The sequence below is a fragment of the Malus domestica genome, chromosome 11 (genome assembly GCF_042453785.1).
Source record: "Malus domestica chromosome 11, GDT2T_hap1".
NCBI lineage: Eukaryota > Viridiplantae > Streptophyta > Magnoliopsida > Rosales > Rosaceae > Malus > Malus domestica.
Genome location: NC_091671.1, coordinates 37,537,311 through 37,547,747, shown reverse-complemented (window position 1 = coordinate 37,547,747; position 10,437 = coordinate 37,537,311). Strand labels below are relative to the sequence as shown.

At 37.8% G+C, this 10,437-nt stretch overlaps 2 protein-coding genes across 2 annotated transcripts; one reads left to right on the top strand and one right to left on the bottom strand.

The window, feature by feature from the left end:
• The first annotated feature begins 1,068 nt into the window (after nucleotides 1–1,068).
• Nucleotides 1,069–2,675, top strand: LOC103413349 (BAHD acyltransferase At5g47980-like). The gene has a single exon (XM_008351819.4). It carries the CDS (start codon nucleotides 1,160–1,162, stop codon nucleotides 2,477–2,479), a length of 1,320 nt encoding a protein of 439 aa, XP_008350041.2. The 5' UTR covers nucleotides 1,069–1,159; the 3' UTR covers nucleotides 2,480–2,675.
• Nucleotides 2,676–2,895: 220 nt separating this feature from the next.
• Nucleotides 2,896–9,238, bottom strand: LOC103448914 (C2 domain-containing protein At1g53590). Its single transcript, XM_008388173.4, has 12 exons — nucleotides 8,457–9,238; nucleotides 8,104–8,178; nucleotides 7,650–7,793; nucleotides 6,915–7,010; nucleotides 6,674–6,805; nucleotides 6,083–6,235; nucleotides 5,922–5,963; nucleotides 5,492–5,540; nucleotides 5,191–5,283; nucleotides 4,916–5,099; nucleotides 4,549–4,675; nucleotides 2,896–4,005 (listed from the first exon to the last, which is right to left on the bottom strand). Exons 1-12 carry the CDS (start codon nucleotides 8,580–8,582, stop codon nucleotides 3,061–3,063), a joined length of 2,166 nt encoding a protein of 721 aa, XP_008386395.2. The 5' UTR covers nucleotides 8,583–9,238; the 3' UTR covers nucleotides 2,896–3,060.
• Nucleotides 9,239–10,437: the final 1,199 nt, after the last annotated feature.

The window sequence follows — 10,437 nt, the reverse complement described above, 5'->3', positions numbered from 1 at the left end:
TTAACCTAACTAAAACTCAATCGGCATCCTCCACCGGATTTTCATTCCACAGCCCCATCAAGCAATTTAAAGTAACTAAGAGCACTTCCCCCTACCAAATTGCCCAAGCAATTACTGCCCAGGTAATTGAGTTAGGCAATTACTGCCCAGGTAATTGAGTTAGGCAATTACTGTCTTCAATGAACAATAACTGCCCAAGTGCATGTCCACCCTAAACTAAATTGTCCAGACTATTGGTATGAAAATATTATTGTTTTTTTTTAATAAAATAATAAAAGATAATTTTATTATTAATTTCGGATACGATTTTAACCAATTTCGTCACTACATGTGTCACTACCCAAAAGCATGGTTAGGTATTTATTAAAAAAAAAAATCTTTTTTATGTTTGTATGTATTTTTTTTAATTTTTATGAACCTAATTTATATGGACAGTTAGATTAAAAAAAAAAATTGTAGTCCAACAGTCAAGATTTTGACACGTAAGTCAACGATAACAATTGGATTTTGTCTTATTTTTTCCTTTTTAATTTTTTTTTGCTAAAAAATATGGACTGTTGATTGGAAAATCCAACGGACCAGAAAGCGCCACATCAGCCCCCAACAAAGTGCGCTTTCCCGGCAGCCCCAGCCCTATTTTCTTGTCCAGCCACTCGCCATTCTCCCGAGTCTAACACATGCGCTTGGCCAAAAAGTATAAAAGAGAGTTGAAGTCAGCCTGACGTCAGATCCACTAGTCGGTAGGCTAGGCAATTCATGCCTAGGTTGTCTATCGGGCTCCCCTAGAGCCCAGTTCATTCCACAGTGAGTCAATATACCTTAACTAATATGTTGATTAAACTACGATAAACAGAACTTACATTTTAAACTTGGGACAATAAAAGATATACCAAAATGTTGGTAGGGTTTTGGCTTTGGCTGAACGTTATATAGACGTAAAGACTTGGTAGCGAATCTTAGGGAAGGGAGTGAAGACAAAACAGAAAGGAAAAATGACAGCATATCTGCTGTCTTCATGCGTGGCCAGCCCTTCAAATTGAGGCCAAACACTAAATGTTCCTTGGATAAATCCAAAACATACAGATTGATCCGAAACGCTAAATGCTTCTCTAAAAACATAATAAAAAGATCGATCGTAACTCAAAGTGTGGAACAAAAGATGGCTTCAGAGATGAAGGTTGAAGTCGTTCACAAGGAAATAATTAAACCCTCCTCTCCAACTCCTCACCACCTCAGAAATTTGGGCCTATCTGTTTTTGATCAGTTTCAACCTGAAATTTATATCCCAGTAATTCTCTTCTATCGTCGCAGTGGCGATGAAGTCAATAACAATCGCCATTGTCTGTTTGCTGAAAAGCTCAAGCTTCTAAAGAAATCATTATCGGAAGCCCTCACTCGCTTCTATCCCTTTGCGGGAAAATTCGAATACAATGTTTCGATCAGCTGCAACGATCATGGAGCTGCATTTCTTGAGGCCCAAGTTAACTGTCCCATATCGAAGATTTTGGACAAACCTGAATTTTCGATCCTAGATCAATTGCTCCCAACTGCTATAGGATCCAATCAATCAGAAGCAGGCTATCTTCTACTAGTTCAGGCCAGCTTGTTTGAATGCGGTGGATTGGCAATTGGGGTCAGAATTTGTCATAAGGTCGCCGATGCTTCAACATTCAGCGCATTCATAAGGCACTGGACGGAAATTTCCCTCGGCTCAGCCATTAGTCGTGATCATGACGTGCATCCTGCAGAATTCAGCGTTGCAGCTTCTCTATTCCCACCACAAGATTTCTTCAACTCACCAAAACCTACCGTGCACCTTCCTAAAGACAAGTGTGTAACACGGAGATACGTGTTTGACGCCTCAAACATTGCTGCTCTCAAGACCAAAGCTGCCAGTGCAACAGTGCCAAAACCAACGCGTGTTGAAGCAGTGTCGGCCCTCATTTGGAAATGCGCAATGGAAGCTTCAAGATGGAATTTGGGTTCTATAAGGCCATCAGTTTTGTGTCAAGCGGTGAACATAAGGAAAGGATTATCAGGGCAGGCAGAAAATCTAATGGGGAATCTTGTGTGGTGCTTCACGGCAATGAACTTAGAGAGTGAATTAGACTACAAAAACTTGGTTGTGAAACTCCGAAAAGGCATCGAAGTATATAAAGAAGAGCACCCTAATGGGGTTAGTGGTGATGTGGTAATGCAAACCATCAAAGAGTCCGGCAATCTGGGAAGACATGATGTAGAAACCTATGCTTTTAGCAGTTGGTGCCGGCTTCCCTTCTACAAAGCCAATTTCGGGTGGGGAAAGCCGGCATGGGTGAGCATTCGCACCATCGAATTCAAGAACATGATTGCATTGATGGACACGAATGATGGCGGTGGCATAGAAGCCACCTTGACTTTAAAAGAAGACGACATGGCCATGATCGGAAGTAATAAGGAGTTCCTTGCATATGCATCCCTGAATCCGGCTGTCATTTGATTGTTCTTCTTACTGGTATTGTGCTGTGTTTTCATCAAAATTGATATGTTTGCAATCATACATTAGAAAAAATATCTGCTCTTCAAGATTAGAAGACGGAGTTCGTTATTTTAATTACCTTTTTGTTTTTTCTTCATATTTCCGTGGAGTATAGATGAATAATTCAATCAATATAAATATTACAACTTTGTACCAATGTATAGGGTCGCAATGGGTCATGTTGGGGTTTACCTATCCACGTGTCGTGCTGTCATTGTTTTAGCCATGCTATATATGTGTCGTGCTGTCATTGTTTTAGCCATGCTATATACGTGTCGTGCTGTCATTGTTTCGGCTCGGACAAAATAGTGAGCTTGGACTTGGGCTCCTAAGCAGCCCATGGCCTCTCTATAACTAAACAAATTTGTACCAGCGTATTAAACAAAAGTTCAAATAACAAAACCTTTCTCAAAACAACTTTACATATATGCAACATATTTATTATTTACAAAAAGAAGAGGCCCAAAAAAAAGATTCTTCATCCGGCTTCCAAAAAAAAAGATTCTTCATCGCTACTTCTTCCAGGGCTGTTCAGCTCCTCATCACTTTTCGAGTTCTCCAAGTTCAACCCTATTTGCTGGGACTTCAGCATCCACTGCAGTGTCAATTACCGGCTGAACCACGGGCTTCTCCGTTATACCTGAATCAATATCGGAGCTGCGAGGTATAGGCTTGGAGGCAACCGGTATCGTTTCAACAAATGGGGACGGAAGAGAATCATCATCAGAAGAGATAGAATCTGCTAAAATTTCTCTTTCACTCGCTGTGCGGGAATCAGCTTGAGACTTTCTAGAACCTTTCCGTGAAAGTGCATGCTTTACCGACCTCTCAGCATTTTTGTAGAGATTCTTTGCCATGTCTTTCATCTTGCCCTTTCCTGGGCTATCCGAACCACTCTCTCCAGAACTTGACGCCCCACCCTTTGAATTTGCCTTGCCAGAAAGAGGGCTACAAAGGCCTTCATCCATAACAAGTTGCACACCAATATCTTTTTCATTACTCGCACCAATATCCTTTTCATTAACTGCCCTTAGATTCACACGTGGGGTTTCGACTGGCTCTTTAAAGCTGCATGAATTATCCTCCTTCTTGGAATTCCTATGGAACACCGAACTGATCATATGCAGACCCCTGCGAACTGAGGTCATTCGATGTTTATCTTCAGGATTCTCATCAGTGCTGCTGCTATCATTAACTTGGGATCCAATGCCACTACCATTAGGCTCCCTTTGAACTTGGGTATTAAGTCGTCGAACCTTTCCTTTTCTAGCCTCCCAAGTTTGGGAAACTTCGCTTCCTGGGTGATGGACCCATATACCGGTATCTTTCTGCCCATCAACATCAATGGGCTCAAAATGATCTGCTACCTTAGGAGATTTCCCCAACGATACAGATGAGAAGGAACCTTTATTACCAGTGTCACTGACAAAGGAATTTCTTTGTTCTTCCACATCTGGCTTTTCCTGAAAATCTGGACTGTCATCTCCCTGTGTAAGAAAGTGGCTCAAGTCAAACCTTTGAAGATTTTTCTGTTCCTGAAAAAACTTTATCACCTAGATGTCCTAGAGAATTGAGCCTTCAAATTTGTTTCAATTGTGAGAATATACATGGGAGGAACAAGGGAAAACAGAAACTAAAACAATTAGAGGATTCATTGAGATCCTCAAATTGTGAAGGTACTTTTTCGAAGGAGCATGCACACTTGAGCATTCTTATGGAAGCAATGCATTCTAATTTATGCTGCAACTACAATGTAAATCCGACTGTGAATCTGCAAGAAATGTAAATAACACAAGATGTATTGTGGTTCACCCCAAGGTTTGGGCTACGTCCACACTGATTGTATTTCTCTGAGAGTATTTGTGAGGGAGAGAGTGTGAGAGCTTTGCTCTAGATAGGAGAGGCCTAGGGTTTGTGAGGGTGAGAAGGCCCTTTTATAGAATAAGGGCTCCTCCCCTAAATATGGTATAAACAACTTTAATTTCCTAATGGACATTATCAGTAGAACTAGTTGAAAAGGAAAAATTTACCTTCTCATTTTCGTCTAGTACGGTTACTGCAACATGCAGCCTCCCAGCCGTTTTAATGTTCTGAAGAGGCAACCACATGTCATGCCTCCCGCCATCCCTAAGATTGCTGATGTTAATGGAACAATCTCTGGATATAGAAGAAGTGTCAGTTAATCGTACAGATAAAACAGCACCTACAGAACAACTTAAAACAAAACCAAAACACAAGGAGGTAAATAGCTTCCAGAGTCATTTAATTTGTGCTTGAGATCATTGATCTCTTAAGTCGGTAATCCTCCAAATGTAATAGACATACTATAGCAATATTATTTGCAGAGACTTAGGCACGGTACGGAACATAATATATTAAGGAAGTTCAGAAACAAACCCAAGGGTATCATCAACAAATATGTCCTTGTCATTAACTTCAATAGCTAGCACATTTGGTGAATCCCATGTGATAATGGGGATCTTAAATTCCTCGTGCCATTTTGGAGTCAGCGTTTTCTTTTGTATCTTAGTTTTGAATTGGTAAACACCCAAACGACCCTTCACATAAGGGTCAGCGAATCCTGAAAACATAGATCTGTATTAAATACAAAAAATAACCTCGTTCTTGTGTTAGTTAAAAAATCTTGTTGTACTGGCAAACAAATAACTAACCATTAAGATCGGAGGCTTTCATGTCAGATGCTTCGATAACTTCTATTCTCACAAAAGCAACAGGATCCTTCTCATCCACAGTGAACCAACTTTCTGTCATTCACATGAACACAGTAATTGAAACATTTTAGAGAGTGAATGAGTGAGAGGAACTTATATCACATGGGGACTGAATGCAAGAGAATCTAGCAATAAATGCATCCACACCACATGAACTTTGATTAACATAAGTTATATACTTCCCAAAGGAAGATCCTGCTAATCGACAGAAGTACTGAAAATGTATTTACGTGGTCCTTACCCTGTTCCGGTGAAGTAAATTTCTCCATGTCAACAACTAGCATATTAGGCTGCAAAGAGATAAAGATAATTAGTAACATTTTCGGAATCGTCTTGCTGCCATATGAAACATAACATCGAAAAGTCCCATGATTTGTCATTTGAACAAGGTTTTTTTTTTTTTTTTAACTAAATCACGTGGAATTTTAATCAACTTTAAATTTTATTTGGAAGGTATGAAACACCTACAGATGGAGAGAACTATCAAGATATTTTTCTGAAATTGGAAATTTACAACAAATGGAAATCTTAGGCCAGAGGCTTTTCAGCTTAATGAGAAAGGGCTTCATTAGAACTTGCAAGGAGATATCTGAACTGAAGTCTTTGCATTCAACAGAGCCAACGGATGGCAAAGAATTATATATATGGTATGTCAAATCCAAATAGTTTACCTGAACAAGTGTCTGCTCAAAGGCAACAGCGAGAAGCTTATCCTGGGAGACGGAATCAATGAAGGAGAAAATCAGAGATTAGTAAACACAAAGACAAAGTGAGTGACCCATGAAAGGGGAGATTTAAGAATTTATCTTTATAAAATATCATAAAAACTTACCAGCCATCCATCAATCCCAGGGACTTCTGTAACATCAAGCCCGCGGGTGAAAATAGGCTTGACGATCATTTGGAAATATGGAGGCTCAACGAAGCATAACCGCACACGGCCTAGGAAAGGCCACTTTCGAAGGAACTTCACCCCAATCAGGACCTACACAAGAGAAAGAAAATCACAGCCTTATCACATGCCAGTGTTGACATTACTTCACCAAATCAATAAGATAACATGGAACATCTAACATAAATCATAAGCTTTTCTGGCTGAGATAATACATTAGCCCTAAAGCTCGAATGCTATTTCTAAAAGGCAAAACAGATTAGGCAAAACGGAGAAGGCCACATGTCAGAATTCAATCATTAAAAATAAAAGTTCCCAGCGGTATTTAAATTCACAGATATACATAAAGTGGTGCAAATGAGAACTCAGAAGTTGCAATAATCAGTCACAAAGTTAATCCTCATGGAGACCCCACATGAAAGTATTCTGCATGTGCTTCTATTTCTATCATGCTTAACAAATTTACAAACTTCCTAAACTTTAAACCGACTTAAGATCCCATCCTGAATTACAAGTTAGGCAAATCTATACCTTCCCTTCAACATGCATGCCTGTAATATGCAACTTCGTCCAGATTCCGAAACCTAGTGTTTTCCTCAGTTTCACAGCTAGAATTCCAAGCATATCATCAGCTGTCAGAAAATTCATCCCCAACTCCAAAACCTGCATTTATTACAATGTTTCACTTCATCTTGGCTGAATTCTAGTATGAAAGCCACAGAGTGCAGAAGAAAAATATTGGTCCAATGGGCCGGAGAATATTAACTCTTACCAAGTGGTCATCATCAGTAGATTGGCGAAGAACTCTCATCTCTGTGAACATAGGTGGGTTTCTTCCCAAGTACAGATGCTGTACCACAGCTTTACCCTGAAAATATGATAAATCATCACTAATAACTCAAATAGTATCAAAACATAACCACCAGAGAAATAGTTGGAAGTAGTTTCCCACACATACAAGCCGCTAAAAAGTAATCAAAATACACTGCACTTGAATACACTCTCTCTTCTGTTTTATTAAAATTTTACAAGCAAAACAACATTTGGGATTAGTTTACAATCCCCTTCAATGCATACTATAAACATAGTCCAAGTCTAACATATTATACCCCCCAAATATTTGATTTCTCTTATGGATGAGGAGACATAGAGCAAACAAGTTATAGCCATTTGAATAGCATCCAAGTTTAATGAACAGTTTCTCTACCAGTTCACATGTCAAAAATCTAATTAAAAATCTTTAAAGATCTCGTAACTAAATATGATGATTCACAGTCAAACTTAAAATGAGAAGATCTAGAATTGCATGCCAAAAGTAAAGAAGTAAGCATTGCAGCAATCGATCGGCTCAAAGTTGCAACCCAAGAGTAAAGTACATCAGCAAATTATCAAAATACTACCCAAAAAAAATCCGACTTTTCAAAAGAGAGAGCACTTAAACCCAAATCAATTGGAGTAATCAAAACCAGAGTATTGAACATGAATAAATCGGAAGGTATAGTCATACAACAGTCCACGGTTTGTACTTCTCCATAAACCAAGGTATGATAGGGAGGAGAACTTTCTGTGAAGCAATTTGTTCCATACATATAGGCCATATCTTTTCAACTGCATGGTTCAACCACCGTACTGTCTCAGAATCGGAAAGTACCTGAAGGATCCAAAAAGGCAATGAACAAATGAAATGAGATACTGCACTCCCAAACTAATTCAGCCATACATATATAACCACAAATTTAATTTCCAAATAAGTAACAAAGAAAATTTCCCAACAAAAAGTGCACAGCATAGACACTCAAAAGAATATAGTTTGACTTTAAATACAAGAACCTTTCTTATGGCGGGTCGTCTTTCTTTTGATCACTTATCAACAATTATAAAGATCAACAAAGACTCTTTTATTCAATGTACGAATTACAAATAAAGAAATCAACCACACAAAAGGGAAAACTAAAAGTTACCCTTCTCTGATTAGCCTGTTTTCTTTCCTCAAATCGTAATTTCTTCTGCAACCTCATAACATACCGCTCATGAACCTGTTGAAAGCACAAGCAAAAGTGCGTATTAAGTACTGCAATTGCACCTCCAAATTAATACACACCCGTTTATCAAATCACATAACTTATAATTGACAGAAGGAAACAATGATAAAAGGAAACTTTGTGCATATTCTAATTCCTCGCATAAAGGAAAAATAAATTCTCATAATTTACTTTCCTTGCTTTGATAGTTTCCTAAAACCGCAGAAACCAAAAAAATTAATGAATAAAAAATCTAAAGCATTAATGAGGAAGAGAAGTGATTCCATATATACCAGGTAGAGATAAATGAGAGAGATGAAGTAGACAACTGGGTGGCAGCAATTGAAGTGAGAGAGAAACCAGATCACCATTAACACAATCCCCACATGGTGTATTAAAGTAACTTCTGTTACATCCATCTCTTCTTCTTCTTCTTCTTCTTCTTCCTCTTCTTCCTTCTTCTTCAACCTCAAAAGCCAAAAGCAACTTTTCTCTCTCTTCTTGTTTCAAAATTCAAAATTTACTCTCTCTCACCCAACTAAACCCCTCCCCAAGAAAACCCCAACAAAAAAAAATCACCAATCTAGAGTCAACATTTCAAGGGACAAACCCAACGCTAAAACTAAAAGCTCAAGGAACAGTCTTAAAAGCATTAAAAAGGAACAAAAACCCAGAAGGGCAAAATCAAATCAACAACCAACCATTTATTTTATTGAAGATCTGAGAACTACCCACTAAAACATTAAAAAAAACCAGATTCTTTTCAAACCAGTAATCAAGGAAAAACTCTGATGAAACCAGAAGCTTCACAGAAAAATACCCAATTGAAAAAGTAAAAGGAAAGAGGAATGTTTTCGGTGGCCAGGGAAGTTGAAACGGAACCGTAGAGCTGAAGTAACCGGCGGGAAGGTAGAGAAAAATAGAGCAATACGAATTACGACGAAGTGTGGAGAGGTGGAGAGTTATATATACTTACATCTGCGGAAGGTACTTTTGAATGGCAGTTGGTCGCCACTCGCCACGTCTGCGAAACACGTCAAATACGCGTGTCGGTAATTCGCTATTAAGTTTAACTGGATAAACCATAAAATCTCGCTTCATTTGTAAAAGACCTATTCATCTATTGCGGCTCCGAACTTGCATAATTTCTACTTTAATTTTAGCTAATTAGTTTTTTGAATTTTTATAAATAGTCAAATTTCCGATGTTAGATTTTGAAATTTTTCATACAATGTTCAATCTATCTTGGTCAAGTGAACAAAACATGGCAACTATATCAAGGCAAAAGAGTAATTTTATTTTGGTGATTTCGACTAAAGCTAATACTTTGCAGTTGCTAATTGAACTTTCATGTCTAATTCAGAGTCAACTAGCGAAAAGAGAAGAAGGAAAAAGCAATATGTTGTCCAAATCAAGGATGAAATTACTTTATTGTCCTCAAACATTTGTCATACCAAAATGAATAGAAAATTGGAAGAAAATTTATTAAATCTATTGTCTGGAGGAAAATTGGCTAATTATTAGAGTTCAAATAGCAATCGCCCTAAATTAAAGTTCAAAAAGAAATTAGCAACGTCTTACAAATTCGAGAAGAAAATCAACAAATACCTCTCTGGAAAACAACAGAGGAGGTGTTATCCCTTGTCTAGCGGCACAATGTATAGCCAAATTGTTTGGTCAAATTGTATGCGATTCAAAGCCGAATATATTATTTAAATTTTTTATTTTTTTGAACAAAGGATAGTCTACATTAAGGGTGAGATAGTGAACTAAACCTTACAAATGAGTTTGCCATAATAATGTGGTTTAACTTCGCTTTATAAGTGAAAAAGAATACCATTAAACCGTATTATTAAGTGGCATGATTTAAATATTTTTTTTTAAGAATGTTATCTACCTTTTTGTGCCTCTTCCAATTAATTGTTGCCACATATACTCCACTTGCACATAAAACTAAAATTTTAATAATATAAAATGACAAATTATTTTCTATAAAATATAAAAATATGGGCGTGCACACTTCTCTCCCTACCATCTCATTTTCCCTAGCCGTAAGGCCATCTACAATGTGGGGACTTAAACGTACAAAAGCAAGAAAATGACTTGACTTGTCAAAAATTCATTTCCAATGGATAATTGGGCTATAATTCTATCGAACCCACCAGGCCACCCTAAATGTACAAAAGCTAAAAAAATGTCTAATTTGTCCAAAAATTCATCTCTAATAAATGTTTGGGCTATAATTTTATGGAGCTCACAGACCATCATTTGGCC